This window comes from Mycetomoellerius zeteki, unplaced genomic scaffold (assembly GCF_001594055.1).
Source record: "Mycetomoellerius zeteki isolate Tzet28-1 unplaced genomic scaffold, Tzet1.0 scaffold31, whole genome shotgun sequence".
In the NCBI taxonomy this organism is placed as follows: Eukaryota; Metazoa; Arthropoda; class Insecta; order Hymenoptera; family Formicidae; genus Mycetomoellerius; species Mycetomoellerius zeteki.
This window is the reverse complement of record NW_017257294.1, coordinates 2217884-2239994: the sequence shown is the minus strand read 5'-3', so window position 1 is coordinate 2239994 and position 22111 is coordinate 2217884. Positions and strand designations below refer to the sequence as shown.

The window sequence follows — 22111 nt, the reverse complement described above, 5'->3', positions numbered from 1 at the left end:
CATTTTTTTTTTTTTGAAGATTTATATTTTCAGTGTGAAAATTATTTTTCTTTAATGATGAAGAAATCGAATTATATACGGATATCTTTCTATATATATATGTACATAATATATACATGTCACTTACATCTTCTACAATCGGTCAGGTCATTCATTCCTTGCTCATTCATACTCTCTTTCTTTCTCTGTATCTTACATTTATAAACTTTAATCGTCAGTCTTCAGGCTGCAGTCTGTCAACAATTCTATTGTCACTAAGGGCATATTTACAGGAGTAGGAAGTTGTTTGTTTAACTAGAAGAAGAGTCAGTTTTTTATAGTCACATCAAGCACTATACGATCTTGATGCTGACGTTATCAATGTGTAGTTTCGACAGTGTCTTTTTAACGCGAAGAGCAGTTAAGCGAACTGGTGGATTTGGATGCCAACATTCTGACATCATTTTGCTTAATGCATATAGGATCTGTAAGGAAAAAAAAAGCCATTCGTTATTCGATCCGTAAAACCTGGGACAGTTAAATTAAAAATTTGCTTTTCTCAGAAAAGTGTCTTTCTTACCGAATCGTTATCCCATCTCGTTGGAATAACTGGACGCAATCGTTTCACGCAGACTACCAGGCGCATATCCTCGAAGTCTGGATCGTTTGGTACCACATCGTGATAAGGCAAGGCGTAAGGCTCTGCCATAGTAGTCTTGCCACCTGTGACACATCTCCTGCATGCTTCCCAAAATACAAGACCAACAGAATACATATCTGCCATTTTGAACGCATCAAAGGACGATGTATTCAAAGTCTCATCCAACACTTCTGGTGCCATATAACGTCGAGTACCCACTCGAGTATTTGGCGCGATGTCAATCTCTCCGCTCTCGCTAAAAAAAAAGTTAAATTTCCCATTCTTAATTTGTATTCTAAAAAAATATTAATAATAAAAGATGTATCTTTAGACTTAAATCCCTGCGTACCTGATGTAACGAACGGCCAACCCAAAGTCAGCTATGGCACATTCTCCGTTTCTCTTAACTAAAATGTTTCTGCTCTTAATATCTCTGTGAGCTATTGCGGGTTTCCCTTGCGTGCCAAAGATTTCCGTATGCAAGTGTGCGATACCAGACGCGATTGACGAACAGATTGCTAGTAAGGCTTGATGATCTAGTGCAGTTGTTTGCAGGTAATCGTGCAATGAACCTCTTTCGTGATAATCCGTGATCAGCAACATCTGAGTCCAAGAGCCAGTTCCTTTAATATCGGCCGCAATGAAGCCGAGGATATTATCATGTCTCATGAGGACAGTTTGATATATTTCCGTTTCTCGGAACCAAGATGCCTCCTCTAACGTGAAGAAGACCTTCACCGCTACTTTTTCACCACCTCGCCATCTAGCAAGCCATACCTCGCCGTAACGTCCCTTTCCCACGCACTGCGACATGGCTAATTGTTTCGCGATCGTCTGTTGTACTAAGAGTGGTAATCCCGAGCCTGATCCACTGCTCTGATCTATGAAGTCCTTGAGAGTTCCTTGTGATGGCACTAGGCATGGATCTCGCTCTTTCTTCCGGCATTTAAGATACACGATTCCTATCGCTATCGAGGCGATGACGAAAATCGCTGATAGTGTTACTATTAGGATGATTAGCGGCACCCCCGATGATATGACCATAGGATTGGTATCCACGGTAGGACGGGACTTGTAAGATATATCGGGAAAGTGTTCTTTGTTGCATAAATTCGTATGGTTACAGCACTTTATACTCTTCTCTCGTAAGTGAGGAACTTGATTTCCCTTGCATTGCATGAAGCCTCCCTCGGCGGGCGGCAAGCAACCGAACGACCATTCGGGAACGTACTCTCCCTGCTCGGGGTCCCACACTTCTTCCACAGCGCTGAAACACTGGCCTCCAGGTCGTAAGTCGCAAGTCCCATTTTGTCTGCCGTCCGGGCAATGTCCGTCGCAATAGCAAAAACCGCCCAACACTGCAAGAAGAAACATCGATAGTATTATTAGGCACTGAGTATGAATGAATCAAGTGTATACTTGGAAAAAAACATACAAGATTCTAATATTAATCGTGTCTACTCATTCAAACAATTTATTTTTAGCAGGGTTGGTAAAAAATATGTTTTATATAAACATTTAGAGAAGAGAGTTTTTTTTATAATACTATTTAAAGCATATTTGAAATATTAAAAATATATTTAAAAGAAGAAACGTTTTATTCTTAACAAAAAAAAAACATTAGTCTTTGCCAACCCTGATTTTTGGACCACACGATTCGTCTGAGATTAATACTTATTTATAAGCTAGCCAAAGAATGGCAAGGTAGGAGATACGTTGCTATATGAAATCAGGTGAACGATGTGTTGCGCGAGATGCTAAATAACTTAATGATAATTGATATAAAGAGAGGCGAAACTAGGCGTGGAGTTGAGCGAATTCGAGAGGTTGTTTGACAAGTCATGAGATGATGTGTCGTGTTTTTTCGCGTCCCACGGAGGGGCGTGCACCACCACAAAGAGAAAGGAGTGGTAGGTGCGTCCCGACTCGGAAATCGGAGATATCTTTCATAAGCGTCTCCGCATGCAAATTGACGTAAACCATCGGGGACCGATAATTCTCTCTGTTAAATTTCGCGCACGTATAAAAGCGCGAGTAGCACACAAATATGATGAAATATATGTTAAGGGATCATAGTGTTAATGGATCATCAGTAAAAGAAAATGATATGATAACAAATACAAATAGGGTAAAAATCTGGAATGAATTAGGTTCTGAAATCAGTATGTTATAGAAAATAGTGTGATAGTAAGTACTTGTATCATTGAAACGCATCAAAATTTAAGATATAAACATAAAGAATATAATTAATACCTACACTGAAAAAAAAAATGTTATATATTAAAGCATTTGTTATCTTAATTGAAAATAATTTTGTTAATTCAAATAACACTAATAATATGAGACAAATATTTTTGTTTCAATAAAATTTTATTTCATTAATACTGTTATTGAATTAACAAGATTTTTTCAGTGTATGAACTTTCTAATGAAAATTTCATGAAAAAAATAATTACTTTCAGATCAGTAGTGTTCTATTGAAAATATTTCTACTATTATATCGTTCATCGATACTTAATCGCTTATAAAATTCAAAAGTCTGTTTATCAAATCTCAATTATGATTTGCAGTGACGTGTAGCATCCAGAATTAGAAGTGAGTCCGAAACGAATCTGACAGACCGCGAAACCGGAGAATTGCCACGAGGCATCCACCTCCGTCACGGTTGCCGATAACGGCGAATTCGATGCAAACACGGTGTCACGTTTCTAACGAGTATGCAAGCGGGACGACCGTCGCGGGACGCAAAAGGAGAAAGAGGAAGAAAGCTTGACGCGCGTGGAGGCTGCGCTTATCTACCGCCGCGGAATTACTCTCTCGCGTGTCTATTTTACGGTGACCGCTCTATTTATAACCCACGAATATCTGGATGACGGATTCGATTCTTCGCGCGTTCTGCATTCGTTCCACCGCGCACACTTTCTCTTCTTCCTTTCTCTTTCTCTAAGGGTGTCGCCAGAATCTTTTAACCCTACTAATCTGTCCGACTCTATTTGATCCAAAATATAATTTATATTCTTGATAATATTTCATTTATTTAAAAGCTGTTATTTTTATAAATTTAATTACAGTTTTTCAGCATATTAACATCTTTATAATATGATGCCTGATTGAGCATCAAAATTATTAAAAATTGCTTGTCAATTTAATTCGAGAGATTACTAAAGCAGTTTAATTGCGTTTCTGTAGTCCGGAAAAATAATTCCGCACGCAGTTCGAAAGACTACAAATATGGTATATATGCAAGTACATATATAGTATATTTAGTAATTCAAGATTGAATTATTTAAGCATTAAAGATCCAGCTTCGATCGTTATAGGCCTTTTAATTTCTATTATTGATTGTGTTCTCACATATGCGGTCTAAAAATAAAGATTCTTAATATTGTTATTTTTATTTTTCTACTTTTTATTTTAATACTTTATTTATTTCAAAACTTTTCTCTCGTATTTCATTAATAGACTTCGTCTGTTAATCCAAGATTTTTTTTCTGTAAAAATTGTTCTTTTTTTTTACTTTTAATCATATTGATCTAAACGATGATCGTATAGTAAATTTGAACCAACGGAGTTAATTTTAGCATTAATCTCGAATAATTTAATTTTAATTAGTCAATGAATCTGATGTTGAAAGCAGTAGGGAGGATTTGGATAAAGCGAAACGTGAAACCGAGACAGCAATGGTCTATTAAATGTCTTTTCCCTTTAGATTTAAAATCCTTCTAAGAAATCTATGTTGGGTCGAATTACATGATAATCTCAGTCTGACTTAGTGGAATTCGACCTGCTAAGTTTCAGGAACATACCGTGACCGTGTTTTTTATTAGGAATAAGCATAAACAAGCAAGTACAAACGTGAAAGCAACGAACTCTCGACGGCCACGATTCGCTTATCCTTGCATATCTGGAAGCGAAACACAAATAGCTTCGCTGAAAGTATTTTTCCACATCAACAACGTTCTGTCAACGCTATACTGATCGTTGCACGGATACTATCGCTGTCATGGCTGGCGAATAATGACCGCAGTATATAGGAACACGCGAGATCTGGGAAAGGAATAGCCTAAGTGACACTTATACCGCGATATCGATCTCGCCTTATCCAGATGGAGGCAGTGGCGGATTTAGAACTCCAGAAGCCTTACATAGTCTTTAGTATGATGAGTTTCTGAAGAAATCTATTTAACAAGTCATATTTATACCTAATCGTTTCTGGTTAAACCTGTCTAATAGGTTTCTTTACATATAATTTGAAAAAAGCTCTACTGCTTACTTTGATTGTTATATTTTACTAATTTCTAAAAATAAGCACTTCGAAAAAATTTCTGATTGAAAATAAACCAACATGTTCCAATTATATCAACTAGAATTCTGGTCATTATAATTGGATATCTATAGTTATCTCGACTAAAATTGACAGATTTAACCAGAAAATTTTTCATTAGAATTCTAATTAATGCAACCAGACTATTTTTTCAGTGCATTTATGAAATTAAGAGACTATCAGGAGACTTAAAGATTGTATCAAGACCAATGCATTGGAGTTTCAAAACCGCAAAAAACTACTATAATTTGACCAATCAATCTTAAGATCCTTCGTCAGCAATATGTAATTTTGCACCTTCTGTCAGCAATCTGGGTCTTTAAACTTTAGTGTAGATTTGTTCTTGACTGTATAAAAATTTGAAAAATTACTGTGAAAGTTTTAATAATATATTGTGTGAAAGTTTTAACAACGTTTTTATTATCATAAAAGTCGGAATGTATTTTATTCATTTTTTACAGATTTAAATTTATCAGCGAATTCACAATAAAAAAATCTGTGCCTTCAAAGTCCCACATTGTCGGACGAGTTAATCCATTTTGTTCTGGTTGGTTGAATTATAATCTTCAATACGTAATCTAATGCGGGCTTTAAGTTCATCACACTACGCATTGCGGAGATGAACCGGATCCGGATTGCGTGTCACGGATCGTAAAATAGAGAATCACCTATTCTGTGATTGACAATTTGGAGCCTTGGCTACTTCAGTCTAATTGGCTGGTCAATGATTCAAGCGATTCACAATCCGAATTCAATTCTCATCTGCAATGCGTAGTGCAACGTGGGCGACCAATCGATGGCCTTAATTTTAATCCATTTTGTTTGGATTAAATGAATTCTGCAATAAGTAATCCTCAATCTCGAAAGATTCTCAACTTTTCGAGGTTGAGGATTACAAATTGCAGATCAGAATTCACGGATGAAAATTAAGACCATCTGATTAGTCGAATTCTAATCTTTAAGTTTTCATAATTCTCAATCTCCAATGCGTAGTTTGATACGGACTCAACAATCGGGTCCCCGAACGAACGCTTATCAGTTCGACCACCACTGGCGAGAAAAGCCATAATGAACTGTTTAGAAAACTCGTAAACACGCGAGTGTGTGTACGAGCTCGCGCGATCGGCCGAGAGGCGGTAACGCGCATATCTGCTTTCGTGCAGCTTTCGCGACGCAATCGGCGCCCGTAATCGCACGAAGGTTTCAATGAATCGCGCGAGGCGACGTGCCAGCTAGTTGCGGACTTTATCAGCGTGGCAAAGAGCAGTATCAGCGATAGCCCCGCGCGTCTATGAGTCGCGCCGAATCGCCAAGTTCGCCGGCGACCCTAGAAACGCGGCGCAGCTATTTCGAAACTAAGACATTTTTTTTTCTTTTAATTAATAACGTTGATTGTAATGTCGTAATATTCCGAGTTATAATAGAATGACGTCAAAGGTAATCAAATCGGACAAGGTGCGGAAGGGAATATTTGTCACGCATATTCCCTGGGGAATAAGCGATAAGGGGACGAACGTTGGTAAAGACAGGCATTAAGGTGATTGCGACTTATCGGAGATAATAAACGAAATTGGTTACCAATTTAAGTGAGTGGAAAAACAGTTGAGTAAATATTGAACGTAGGCTAACTTTGCGAGAGGTGATTTTGTATCACAAGAGGGCATTGATTCCACGTTGAGTAAGAAAATCATTCCATTATCTCCTTTTGTTATCGCTATATCAATATTTAAAATCAGTCAATAAAAGAGATACACGATTATGGGAAGATATGTGTTTCTGCCAAAACAGATGTGTTAAAATACACTGAGAAAAATTTCTGGTTGAGAACGAACGACCCAAAAGATTGATCATATTAATAAAAAATTTGATTATTTTTTAATTGTAATTATAATAGATTCAACCAGAAAATTCTTGTCCATTTTCAAGAATTTTAGAATTTCAATCAGTGCAACCAAACTCCTTTCCAATGTATCATCAATAAAATGATTTTATTTGTTAATAAAGGAAAAGCTCTTTGATCTTTGATCTTATCGTATCTTTATAATTTCATAATATTTATCTCATATTATTTATTATCGCGATGTGACTTTTAACTTTAATTATTCGCGTACCGGCTGAATCAAGTGATCTCATCGAAGTGGCGAACTCTGCACTGGTAAAAGTCTGGTTGTTAATTGGAATTCTGATTGGAAACGGACATCAGAATTTTTTGGTTGAATCTATTATAACTCTAGTTATTAGAATTCTGATTGGTACGACTAGAATTTTCTGATTCATCCATTTTCAACCAAAAATTTTTTTCATACTCGTTTCTATCAATGTAGATTAATTATATTCTAGTTAATTTCTATCTTTTTCTAGTTCTGAGAATTAGAAAAAAATGAGGAGTAAATTAAACCGAGATTAAAACTAATCTACATTTGTAGAAATGAATATCAGTGTGATATAATTGATGTCGAAAAGGGCGACATTTCGGAGGCGGTACGCAACGTAATGGCATTCGCGCTGGAAGCGTGCATAGGAAACTTAATACCCGCATCGCGCTGCAAATAATATCGTCGAGAAAAGCAGCGGGAACTCACGGACGGATTTGCGCGCGTAATCATGATACTCCGCGATCATAATTTTCGTGGAAGGACAATCAGCTTGTATGTAATTCTACACCGTAAACGTGCGGCGTGATTGAGAGTTGGAAATCCCCAGTCCATGGAAGAGAGACGTGATCATCTCCGGCGCAGCATCCACGATTGTCGATCGAAAATTTCCAGCGAGCTTCAATTTTCGACACTACAGGCTTCTATAATTATAATTAGTTATTAGCTGCGTTCAAATAAAGTAGCTTTGCAACTGTCGTGAAATTCTTTAATATGATTGATATGTTGCTTTTAGTTTTTAGTATCTCACTGGATTTAAGTGTATAAATCAATCGTATTAAAGAATTGTACAACACAATTACTGAACGTAACCATTGAAATCGGATTAAGTAGCTTTAAATAGCTATTTGCTTGTTTCTAATGTCCATTTTTACCAACGTAAATTAAATTTGTTCGCATTGCTTGAAATCCCAAAAAATTTTGCACTTAAAATAAGATAAATACACTGAAAAAAAGGACTATGCCCAGTTTTATAAGGAAATTTGGGCCCCGGATGAACAACTTTAACACATGCCTAAAATTTTAAGGTATCAAAAGAGAATCAAAAATTCCATAAGCCTAACTTTATAGGAGAGGTTTCCTGAGTGCTCCTAGAACATATATTGGCCACATTTCAATTAGGTAATTAAAACCTTTTGTTTCATACTTTGAGTGTCTCTCTGCTCTTCATCGATTAATATATATCACCTATAACTATTCATTTGGGGTCCAAAAAAGATTTTAGTTGTCTTCGTCAAGATTGGACATATTCCAGATACTAAATTTGAGAAATCGAATAAAACTAGTTCTACATGATACACAATACATGATCATAATAGCGAACTTTGAACAGCTGTAGCATTCAAGGGATTCATTTTACAAAGTTGTGCATATGGAACTTTTTACTCCTTTTTTGATGCTCTACAATCCTAGCTAGGTCTCAACGCTGTTCAGCCGGGGCCCAAACTGGACATAGTCCTTTCTGGTTGAGAATGGACGAATCAAAATTTTCTGATTAAATTTATCAGAATTCTAGTTGAGATAATCAGAATTCGTTAATACAATATTTCTGGTAAATTTTATTACTAGAATTCTTATTTTTACCAGAATAATAATATCAATCAGAATTATCTCAATTAGAATTCTAATAGATTTTATCAGAAAATTCTGATAATTCTGATTCGTCCATTTTCCACCAGAATTACTATTTAATTCAACCAGACCATTTTTCTCAATGTATGTACATATTCAAGGTGACCAAACATTCCAATTTCGGCGAGTAGTAGTTGGTAATAAATGCATAGTAGAAGAAAAAAGTGATTAGAAGAAATGAAGTCCATTAAACCTCGGTTAGACTTTTAAGTAATCCGTTTGCCGGAACGACTCATAAATACCTACATGTCTATACATCAATTCGCCTTTTTCATTGCCGCGCATAAAAATGTTTTCGCGCGTCTACAGCCTCGAACTCTGGACCCACCGAACGTGGGGCTTTTTATTCCAGACTTAAATTATCGGGAATCTCATTAATCATTCTTTTCACCGAGAACTACTACTTTGTTATTCAGATCAAGAATGCGTACGCGCGTTTTTTCTTTGCTACTTTATCGTGTTTTTTTTTTTCGTATTTCGACAGATAATATATGTTCTTTTAAATCCTGGGGTTACAAATCTCTATCTGATAACGGTCGACACGTTTCCGGCATCGCACTTGAAAAGAGTTCGTTGCATTGCGAGCGAGAAGTCACATGTTACGAAACAGCGTATTTTTATATCCCGGATATGGCTCGCGCTTGCATTGAGAAAGGCCGCCTTTTATTTGCCTTATTCATTACGTACGCACGATGTACACGCGCGATGTCCTTGCGGGATCTCGCGGAAAAAAATCGCGTACGTCGTACGTCATACGCGACGTGAGAGAGAGAAAAAAAGAGAGAGAGAGCGCGAGAGGAGAAAGGCAAAGCGGATCGGAACAGACCCGCGTTTTCAGTGCAAAATTACTGCAGACTCCGGCAAGGGAAAAGGAAAGGGACGAGTGTCATGTCTCGCTGAAACGACGTTTACAATCCTTTGATGTATTTCGAGCCCTATGCACGCGCTCGCTGAGGCAACATAAACAATCTCTCCATTTCCTACGCACAGACAAATGCCGTCCCGGCATCTTCGCGCCGCATTTAGCGCTGAAAGTGCTCGATTGCGTTGCTGCGATTATTAATGTCCGTTTCTACCAATCTAGATTAACTTTAACCTCGGTTCAACTCACTCTTCATCCTTTTCTAGTTCTTAGAACCACACTGAGAAAAAGGTCTGGTTGAAAATGGACCAGAAAATTCTGTGATTCGTCCATTTTCAATCAGAATTCTAATTAATCCAATCAGACATTTTTTTTTCAATGTAGAAAATGATGAAGAGTTAGTTGGACCAAGATTAAAATTAAACTACATTGGTAGAAAAGGGTAGAAAATATGACAATTGTGTAATTAGATGTCAATAACTGTGAGAGATCGGAGCGATAATTGAGCGTTTTAGAAAACTATTGTTTTCAATTCAGTGTTTTTTGTAAAGCGCAAAAAATACTCGATAGCTTCAATAATAACAGTAAATTGCAAAATGCATTCATCGCTATATTATTCTATTGTCGTCCTTGCAATAATTTTTTTCTAATGTAATGGGATCGTAAGTGGCTTTGGGCGACTCCGATCAAACTTCAATTAACTTATCAAGCTAATACTCTATTCGTTTAAAGTGGAAAAAATAAGTGAGATATTATCTTCCATTGTTTCATATATGAAAAGGATTCGATTAGGAACAACGAATTATATATAATTATAAATTTTGCAATTGTGCTAGTTGATCGATTAAGTTAACTGGAGTTTCATCACAGTCACTTTTAACGCATGAATGAATCTGATTACATACATCGAGACATGTATCAGGTATCAGGATATATTTAGGACGCGTGCTTCTCATTTCAATGCGTTGTAACTATTGATTATTCGAAAAACAGCAACATCACGGAAATTGTTGAAACATCTGACGAAACTAACCGACTTTTGGAGTCATACGTAAATATTTTCTGATCATACGTACATAATTTTATATCTATCTATTAAAATCGACTATTGTGGTTATTATTGACGAAATCAGTTCCAGTCTAAAATCGTGATCAAACTAGAGATTGAGACTGAATTGGAATTTAACCAATTAGAGCAAAGTTCATTAAACTTGAGATTGTTTTTTTTTCTTCTGATTGGTTAAATTCAACCCAATCCTAATCTCAATCTCTAATCTGATTAGAATTTAAGGTTCAACCAATTATAAGATTAACTTTAATCTCAACTGTTTACTAATTTTTAGAATAGTACATTGAACCAAGATTAAAGTTAATCTAACAGGTAGAACCGGGTTATAAAGAAAGTTAATCTAACAGGGTTATATAAAAAGAAGCATACTGTTTCAAAACAACTTGGAGACAATATTTCGTAATTCGAGACATATTAATGATGGCAAGTAACTACAATAATATTATAATTATCAATAAAAGCAATATTTCTCAAATAATTCATAATCATAATATGTAAATATTCACGTACTGAGAAAGAGATTTAAAAATTTATTTATAGAATATATTTATTTCACTGAAATATATCCTTATTTAAATACACCAAATTAAATTTTATTCCTAGCAAATAAATTATCTTTTTTTTTTTTAGAATTATATATATAATAATATATTTCACAAAAATACATATTTAGTCATTACAGGTTTTTTGCAATCAATAAATATCGAAGAAAACGTCACATATAACATTTACTTGCGAATATTTTTCGACCTTTTCTCAATGTGAATGAAAAGTTTCAAATGTGTTGCCGATATATAAATAAATTCTGGGAACCTTTAACTGTATGTGCTCTTCATGTCGCAAATGTATGTCGAAAATGACAACACATAACAGAGGAAAGTGACTTTCAACATTTCCATAACAAGGTCCTATCTGAAGCGAATAATTTACTGAACTTTCCTTTCGTCATCAACGTCAAGCATGATCGATGCGCAAATTAAGAAAAAAAGGTATTAAAAAATGCCACAGTCATACGATCGCATTGCGTTTCAAAGGGTTAAGGCTCGTCTACATAAAAGTCGTAGACAGTCGTAGGATTTCAAATCGTAAGAAATTGATTAATTCTAGTCGAGTATTCTTATATTTGATCGCGATTGGTAAAAATATTTAAGTCGTAGGAAACCAATCAATCACAATCAAATATAAGGAGAATCTCGATCAGAATTGGTCAGTTTTCTACTTAAGACTCCACGACCGTCTACGACTTTTATGTAGAGGACCCTTTAAAGTCTGATGTTGTCGCCGCGGCGACGTCATCCCCCGCCGATACAGAATCGCGCAGCAAGATCGATCGGTCCAGCATCGGGATCTGGACCGTACGATCGAGATGCGCAAAGAAGAAAGTCCGTGAGAGAGCGAAGAAAAGAGGGAAAGAAGAAAAGTGGAAAAGGCGTCTCGCGGGAGAACGGCACTCTCGTCGAGCCGACGAGAGACGGCACGAATTCTCAGCATCGCTGGTATTTCAGTCTCTAACGTCGGGAACACAGCTAACCTCTCATCTCCCTCTCCTTTTCTCTATTCGTCTCACTCCCGTCCCGACGTACAGACGTAAAAAAGTACGGCCGCGTGCTATGTTGAATGGCGCAGAAATTCCACCCGAGAAAACGTATCAGTGGGAGAACGTTCGATTTAATTGCGAGGAGAAAAAAAATTTATAACGCTACTAACCGCTGTAAAAAAAGAAAATGCAATTAGGTCTGTTCGCATGAAATTCATAAAAATATTTGCAATTAAAATAAGATAAATATATATTAAGACGTTGAGGAGAGAGAAAGCGAAGATGCTGAGTGCAAAAAGTGCAAGCAGATCTATTACTGTCACGAAACAGCCGAAGGTATTTTATAGTTTGAGACATGAATGTTTGATAAATAAAACGGAATCGAGAAAAATACGCGACGCACGGAGTTACGAGGGTCGCAGAACCAAGAAGTGTCACACGGAGGTATTGTCGATCGCCGTTGCGTCGACGGCGTTTCCCCGTATCTAGGGGTGTTTCCTCGAAGGTACTAAAAAGAGTGCGATACAATCAAGGGATTCGAGGGCGCGCCGAACGATCCTTCACGATGATGTGACGTTGGTTAGTTTGCGACGTTTCTCGGCCAGGTCAGTTCGGCCAGGTTTTATAACTCTTAGGCTTGATTCTGCCAACGTAGATTAACTTTAATTTCGGTCCAATTAATTCTTTATCTTGTCCCAATTCTAAGAATTAGAAAAACAATAAGTTAAAGAGATTAAAATTAATCTTACATCGATATATATAGTCTTTTATATCCATTTCTATGTAGATTAATTTTAATTTCGATTCAACTAACTTTATCATTTTCTAGTTTTAAGAAATAGAAAAAGATGAAGAGGAGCTGAACCAAGATTCAAATTAATCTACATTGGTAGGAACGGGCATGAATGACAGTAAAGATATCATTACATTGTCGCAGGTTTTATACATAGTGCCGGTAGTAAAATAAAAAGCTGCGCGACAATTTAATCGTTATTATCGTTAAGAATTACAGAACAGGGGCTCAAGGGAGAGAGACGGGGTCGACGGAGACGCGAATGCGCGAACGAACGCGCGGATCGAGAGACGGCGCGGAGAAGGCGAAGAAAGAGAGAAGAGAACGGCGATCGGGTTAAACATCTGTGCGGCAGAAGGCGAACGGCGCGGGGACCAGGGCGATCGTTTCGCGCGTCGCGTCGCGCGACCAGTCCGCATCCGATCGATTCTCTCTCGCGCGCGGCCCGGCAGCGACGGGACGCAAACGTTCTCAGGCCACTTCGCCTCGCTTCGCCTTCTCCGCTGCCCGTCGGCAGCAGGCAGCATCTCGCGTACACGCGCACACATGCACAGGCAGGCAGCAGACACAACGCATGCATACACGCGCGTAGCAGAAAACGCGAACGTACGCACGCACGTTACGAAGCGGATCGAGCGTAACGCGTCACATACGGGGCACGGTTGTACTCACCGCCGAGGTATCTCGCGGCGAGCACTCCCAGGCCGAGCCACAGACCATATTTACATCCGCCCGAGTTAGCGGAGAGCGCAGCCATTTTCTACACTCGGGAGCACATACTTCACTGTGACGTAGAGCGCTCCGCGTCAAGCCGCAAGGCGCAGGCCGATTCGCCTCGGCTGTCTTCGTTGTGAATCGGTGGGGGCGCGTCGCCGGTGGTGGGACGACGCCTCGTGCGTCGTCGGCATTGTCGACGGAGAACGACGATCGACGCCGCGTGAGAGAGTGAGATGATGTTGTTGGGCTGAAGGGGGGGGATCGGGGCTCAGGTCTGTGCTAAGGAACCTCTCCCCGTTGAGAGTTTATCTGATTGTGCAGCGCGATAAACAGAACCGAGAGACGCAATGACGAAGTGACGAGAGGTCTTTGGTATTAAGTCGGATTACGCGATTCTTCGCGCGTTGCGAATGCTATGATGCAGAATGATTTTAAATGGTTTCAACTCAAAATCGATGTCTCGATTTTATCGTAAAAATGTACGACTTTCTGGTTAATAAAGGGTAGTTCTTTGGATACAAAATTTAATGTTGCAAGCGTTTTTTTCCTTACAGACGAATTATATATATATATATATATATAATTACAAAACTGATCAAATTCTATCATTATTACAATTATTCCTTTGAAAATTAATGAAGATATTTGTAGCGAGATCATGAATATTTTTTAAAAGTTTATTATCTTAATAATATTAAAAGTGGCCTTCTTCAAATCAATTAGTCGTAGATAATTGTTGTGTCATTAGATCACAGTTTCGTGAGTCACTATATATGAGATCGCTATACTGATAGTGAAAGAAAAATGTTTTCCTATTGGACTACAATTACATGGTAAAATAATTATGATTAGCTCCATTTTTTTTAATTATTGCTGTTATAACGTTAATAATAATATTTATATTTATAGTTGCTATATTGTTGGCACTGAAAATGATTATAAATTATAGTTAAATTATCGTAATTGCAATCATTTTGTTTTTTAATGTACGAAAGTGACATATTGAATCGACACAACCATAAAAATCAGCGGCAACATTGCACTATTTTTTAATGAGATTAATGTCCATTTTTAATGTAGATTAACTATAATACTCAGGTAGCAACACACGTCATTTTGACGTCAGCTTGCTACCAGGGTATCGGTTCAATTTACTCTTCATTTTTTCTACTTCTTTAGAATTAAAGATTAGAAAAACATAAACACTAATGTCCGTTTCTACCAATGTAGATTAACTTTAAATTCGATTTAATTTATTCCTTTTTTTTTATTTATTTACCTTTTTTCTAATTCTTAGAACTAGTAAAATGATAAAAAGTAAATTCAACCGAGGTTAAAGTTAATTTACTTTAATACGAGCATAAGATATGAAAAGGGACAAGAATTGACTTTTTTTCAAATCATTTCAAGATATTTGAATAATGCATTTAGGTGAAGTGCACAATAATCATAGATAACCGTGTAATTTACGACAGCCGTGTCAAAGCGATTATTTTTGCTGCGTATTTTAGAAGATATACCTAAGGTTTATTTTTCTAAAGATTATCTGTCTAATAGAACCTGTTTAAGGAGTTTGACCAGCCCTTCGAATATTTTTTGAGGGTGCAGACAACTTGATGAGCCGTCGAAAGAATTTGCGCATGCCGAGATTGCCGAGTACGGGCCTGGCGTCGTCGCCGTCGTCAGCGGGGAAGTGCGCGACGGCGCCATGGTGCCGCGAACGGCGGCGGCAGCGGCGGTGGTTACGACGGCGCAGAGACCCGGAGATCTTTTTCCGTCCTTCTCTCTCTTTCTCTCTTTCGGATGGATCGCGATACTTCGCCTCTTCTTCAACGCGGCTCCTTGGAAAGGCGCGAATGTCTATGCGCGGCGCGTCACCGCGGAATCTAGAACCCGGTTAGAATCTCGAATCTTTTTCTCCACGATCCGGGATAAGGGCATACGCAAGACCACGCGTTTCTCTTTTTCTTTCTTTCTTTTTCGGGAGTTTAGCGGTATTTACGTATTTACTCCAATGCGTACCGTTGAAGTAAAACTTATACCTGTTTCCATCAATTTTTTAACTTTAATCTCAGTTTGAATTATTATTCTGTTTCTTTTTCTTGTTCTAAGATCCGGTTCCACCAATATTGTTTATTTCTACCAATGTAGGCTTAATTTTAGTCTCGATTTAATTTACTTTTTATCCCTTCCTAATCTTTAGAATTAGAATTTTTTAAATTAGGGAAAAAGAGATAAAAGTAAGCTAAAGATTGAAGTTATCTATATTGGTAGAAACGAGCATAAACGATTTTTCAGTTTACCTAAATTTAAAAATAAGAAAAAGATAAAAAGTAAATTAGACCGAGATTAAAATTAATCTATATTGATGGTGGAAACAGGCACCGAAGATGTGAAGCTTAATCTTTAAATGTGATCAGGCAAATATTTTCAGTGGGTTAAACATCCATGGCATACAAAAAATGTAAGGCAATAAGACGTAAGCAGTAAGTGAATCGACCAATGACAGTAGAAACCTAGAACAATAACATAAAACAATAGCAAATAACAAAATGTTGATTTGTTTACTGCTTACACTTTACGTTTATCTATACATATCCCTGGCGGAAAAAAAATTTTTACGAAAAAGTACAGAAAACTACATAGATTGAGACAAAATTACATTTTAGAAATTCTTAATTTTACGTAAATATTCTCTAGAGTGAGATTTGTTTGTCTTATTAAAGATTCTTAGTTTATCGTAGAGATATTCTCAGTGAGACGTAGAGTGACGTTGTTTGAGGGCGGAGGATCTCTAGGTTTTTCAAAGAAATAACGTCGCTCTACGTCCCACTACGAATATCTGTGAAAAACTAATTATTTCTAAGATCTTGTCTCAATCTATGTAGTTTTTCGTAAAACTTTTCCGCCAGGAATGCCATTAGCTTTACGTTCAATGCGTACATGTTGTTAGCATCACGAAGTGCAGGTTATCGAGCTTGTAATGTTTATATCGGCAAAGCAAGTTTCTCGCGAGAAGTGACGAGAGAGGAAGTCGGCCTTGATATGAAAAATTATGCTCCGCGGAGCGTAGCGTACATAACGCTCTTCTCACTTCGAAGAAACGGAGCCCCTTCGTGCGGTTGTAGTTCTCACACTTGTTTTCTATCCTCTTCCTCTGCCACTTCTAGAAGTGGAAGTCCATTCAGACTATATACTGAAGATTGAACTCTTGAGAATTCAACCAAAAAACGGAACAAAGGAAACTGAGGAGGGACAGAGATTGAGGTTCAAGATTGGTTGATCGAATTCGAATCTCCGATTCGCAATCCTCAAGTTTCAATGCGTATAGTTCTGATACTTGGGCTTCACGGTATTGAAAGAAAATGCGAGGAGGCGTGACTAAGGGGAGCAGACCTATACTTTGGCGAGGAAATCGAAAGAAGCAACGTGATCAAACGCAACGGGGGTGCGCGCCACGCTGCGCTTTCAAGTAGCGATGAGGTGCATGCATTCACTTGCATCGCGGCGATCCGATGCGATCCGTCTCGTCTCGGCTCTCTCGGCTCGACGTGCGAGTATATACTACTATCGATATCAGATTACCGGTTAATTGCCGGCGGCGCGGCGCGCTCGGCACCGATTGTTGCACTCGAACAGTAATATTTCACGCTTCAGGAGGGCGACTTGCTACCGCCTTTGAAACGACCTGACGCCTAATTACGTGGCACGATTTCAACGAGGGTTGTTGAGAGCCGCGAAAATTTTACGTCTTCTAACTTCAAAATCCGTCTCGAGATTGTACACGTAGGCCTGTTCTTTTCAACTGAATTTCTTGCGCATTTATCTCTTTCGTCTTTTTCTCTCTACGTTCGAGAGAAAAGAAAGATGAACGGTGCAAGAGTCAAAGACAGACGATAGGTCTGTTTTCTACAACTGAATTAGTGTACACTTAAAGTGAAATAAATATGTGTGTTTGATATTTGATGAAAATGAGAAAGAAAGTTCTTGCAGTCTCCCATACAGCATAGAAGTTTGAAACAATATTGCTGCAACATTTGCAATGTTACTACGATATTTCTGGAACGTTGTAATAAATTGCTACAATCCCTATAAGCGCAAAATATTCCTAGAATGTTATATAGATATTATTAAAAAAAAAAATTAAAATAATGTTATTATAATATTTCGAGAATATCATAAATTTTTTTAATATTACGGGAGTATTCTATAGAGATTATATGTCCACTTACATAATACTAGAGTATACTAATATACTACTAGATATTACTGCAACAGTATTTGCAATGTTACAACAGTATTTCTAGAATGTTGTAACGTTGCTGCAATATTATTGCTAGAATATTTTTGCTATATGAATTAGTTACAGGAATGAAAAATAGACTAAATATATATATTCAAGTGACATAGGCATCTTATAAGCCGTAAGAAATTAACCAATCACAGTCGAATGCGAAAAGAATAATCGCTTAAGTAAATGGCTCATTGTATAAACTAATTATAACAAAAATAATTATATAAAAATTTACGTCGCGGGTGTATAATTTTCAAATTTTCTATATTTGACCTGTACAGTTCTGTAACAAAATTCCAGCTACGTTAGAAAGGAGAGAAGCAGCCTCCCTAAAATATTTCACGCCGGATGTTTTGTTTTTCTTCTCGACACGCGTCTTACATGCATCTCTGGAAGTGAAAAACGAATTCGTAGCGCCGCTCGGATGCAGTGAATATTAAGGTCCAACAAAAGGCGCACTGTTCACGAGAGAACAAAGCCCGTGGTAATTCTTTCAGCGCCACGGCAGCTGAAGGAGCACGAAACGCCGGCATGCATCGAGATTAGGTCGCCGTGGAACGACGCGACGGCGACGATGCAGCAGCGTTTGCTCGCGCGTAACCTGTTGCGTGTATATCGCTCACGCGTGAAGTCGCGCGATCCAGATTGAAGTCGCGACCGGACCCTCTCGGCAGCGCGTCTGTCTCGCGCTTAAAGGCGTCAGTCATTATATTTTTAGAGATGATCTTCGGCACTTTTATGGAAAGACGTCCATACACGCTGATCCCGCGCCAAGAAGACAACGCGCAGCTGCGGCACACTGGATCTCTTTTCCAGCAGCGAAATCGTCGCTGATTTTTTGAACAGTTAATTAGAGATTTAACATTAGAAGAAACAACGTTTCGTATTCGTTAAAAGGACCAAGCTAATAAATTACTATGAAAGTAAAGGAAGTATTGAAAAATCAAAATATTTCAGAATCTTATCTTTTATATAAAAAATATAATATTCATCTATATATATAAACAATAGAAACGATTAATAATGACTGTGATATTTCTAATGACTTTAGTATTGTATACTTCTATGATTAACAAGACCGAAACAGCATTTCAAGCCCAACAATAATTAGTGCAGTTCATATAACCGAAAATGTATAAAAAAATTTACATAGAATTGTTATTAAGCATCAAGATCTAGCTCGATTGTATTTGGCGCTTCTTTATTTATTTGATTTAGCCGTAATCGGAATTCGTGGGTCCAAACTATTTTCTTCAATTATGTTGTCAGAAACTGTTTGCAGCAAATATTTTTCATAGCTTTAAATAATTTTAAGTTACATAATTTTATTCCTCGGAAATGAAAAAGAAATCGTTTAATTACGTTAACTTTAAACTAATTAGCTTAAATTAATGTCTCTTATACATTAATTTAAAGTACACTGATTAATTTAAAGTACCTACACAATAAGATACATTAATTTAAAGTACACAAGCTACATTAATTTAAACTACACTCGCGAATATCAGTTAAGATAATTTCAGAGTAAATACCGCATTAGGATTAAGACCAAGAGAGCAAAAATACAGAACGTTCTTTCTCTTTCTCGGGGTGGGACCTCAATTTCAACGACTGGACTTTCGGCGTATTTAAAAGGTTCCAATTCCCCTTATTATTCGCTACAGAATTGGTTCGTGTTTATGCATTAAACGCATTTCTTAGCTTAAACATTTCACGGTCACGTCCTTACGTTCTTGCATATCGATGCAAATGGCTAATATCACTTGCGCTTAGCGTTGTCGCGTAAGAACGCGTGAACAGGATGACAAGCAGTCTCGACGATTAACAGTAAATCACTTAACGTCGTTATTAAGCTCGCTGAGTACGTAGTGTGGAAACTGTTAATGCGCGCCCGACGGAGCATTTTCTCTAAAGTAAACGACGGGCTCTTTAACTAATTCAATACCTCGACTCATCGTCGATCTTCGGCACGACATAGAAATATGATTCTGGTCTAGCATGTACTTATAATGATTTGCAGATGCTTGGCAAAAGAACGCAATAAAAGTCGATCGCGTGCGCGAGAAACGTCAAAGCGACTGTAAAGATCATGTTGCCTTCAATGGCAGCATCTTACGCGCAATTTCTTGCTATTAACCTACTCGAATGAGAGGCCTCGCCTATCGTTCTTACCGGCGATCGGCCGGAAATCGATTCGATCCGGTCGCCGCACATCGGAGAAACTGCGTACGAGATAATCGTCGCTCGAAACGAAGCATCCAAGAGGAAGAAAAAAAAATTAGGTCTGTTTTTTTGTGGTTGAACTAGTATACACTTTTGGAACTTAATTAACACTAGAACCGCGGGTCTAAATTAACCCTTCGTGATCACACCTCTTAAAATTCCGTAATGATCACACCGGGGTCAAAATGATGTAAGAGCGCATTTAATCGATTGTATTCACAGTTTTCTTTCTTTTTTTTTTTTTTTAAGAAAAAGAATTGCTGTTTAAATGTGCTCTGGGGTTATTTTGATTCCAGTGTGACCAAGAAGGATTAACTCAATCGCGGTTCAAGATAAATCTGACTTTTTACGAGGAAATGTTGTCACTATAAAAATAAAATTACTTGGGATTAATTACGATTATTTATGAAAAATCACAAAAATCTAAAGCTCCATCCAAATTAACTGCAAAATCCAAATTAACTCGACAAGAAAAACTATCAGATAGATCTAAAACTGCACATCCGCGGTCCTAATGTTAAAGTAAGAGAGGTATATATTTGATATTTGACGAGAAAGAGAGTTCCAGTGAAGTCTAGTGAATGGAATAAAAAAACAGATCTATCGATAACACGGCCGTGATCTATCGTCGGCTTCGCGGAAAAATCGCGGCAAACCGTATGCGAAAGAACGATTCGCTGGCTGCGGACAATCGATGACTGTGGCTTTCATTAGTGCTTAATTATGAATTATTATAGATCGCCGGGGCGAACGCGGCAAGCGCTCCGGCCGAGTGGCGACCGATGAATATGCATCGTCCGTTCGGCGAGGCGAATATAACGGCTACAGTTGACTAACGAACGATTGCTAATTGCGGGGGATAATTACTGCACGGGCCCGCCTCGTTAACTGCCTCCGCGGCAACTCTGACAAACTTGGAAGGACAAGGCGAGTAAATGACAGTGCGCGGTGCAATATCATATAGGGATTTCACGATCATAAACGAATCTATGGATTGCGGATAATTATCAATTACTTTATAAACTACGACTAACGTAGATTAGCTTTAATCTCAGGTTAATTTATTTTTTTTCCAATTCTTAGAACTAAAAGAAGATAAAAAGTAAGTTAAACAGAGATTAAAGAGTTAATTTACAATACATTGATAGAAATGAACATAAAAGTACATGTATACTTTTTGAGTTCGTAAAATTTCTGCTCGTTAATTAAAATTTTGTATTTATAAAATTATGTTAATATAAAATCAATAAAAGCTCAATTACGAAATAAAGCTTTAGAAATTTAATTTTATTAAATACTTACATTTAATGCATACAAAATTATACCCCCTTCTTTTCCATTGATCATCATATTTTAAAAAGAGTATACACGTACTCTTTTTGTGATTCAAGTATGGTAACCGTAATTGCGCAGAATGTCATTCTCGCTCTATTTCTGGAAGACGTTGAAAAACTCTGGTGTAAACTAGAACTCCGGATAAATTAAAACGCCGTGTTTTTCTCGTGATTTTATAAACAACCGTAAACGGATTTTATGTGAAATCTCATCCCGCGCCTATCTCTTATTCATGAACGCCTCGGGATGGTCATGTCGGTCCCGAGACCTTTTTAAGCGCCGTGTTAACGAAAAAGGAGGAGTATCGCGCCGACAATCCGGAGCTTCGAACCGGATTTCGGGATTAGAATCAGATACCCCTTCTACGAAGCCGCGTTCGTTTTATACGGACGAGGGCGACGGCGATCTCGCCTTCGTGTACCATCACTGTCCGGTCGGCTTCGGAGAACAGCGACAATGGATAACAAAGGCAAGCGAAATCGTGCTCCGTCCATCCTGCGGCCACGAAAAATCACGATCCATTCGTCTCGCTTGAAAATATATTATACTGGCA

At 37.7% G+C, this 22111-nt stretch overlaps 1 protein-coding gene across 1 annotated transcript; it reads right to left on the bottom strand.

Annotated features, from left to right (window-relative positions):
* Window positions 1–13763, bottom strand: tkv (serine/threonine receptor kinase thickveins). Its single transcript, XM_018451177.1, has 4 exons — window positions 13662–13763; window positions 969–1977; window positions 560–875; window positions 1–464 (listed from the first exon to the last, which is right to left on the bottom strand). The coding sequence occupies exons 1-4, from the start codon at window positions 13744–13746 to the stop codon at window positions 333–335; spliced, it is 1542 nt and encodes a 513-aa protein (XP_018306679.1). The 5' UTR covers window positions 13747–13763; the 3' UTR covers window positions 1–332.
* Window positions 13764–22111: the final 8348 nt, after the last annotated feature.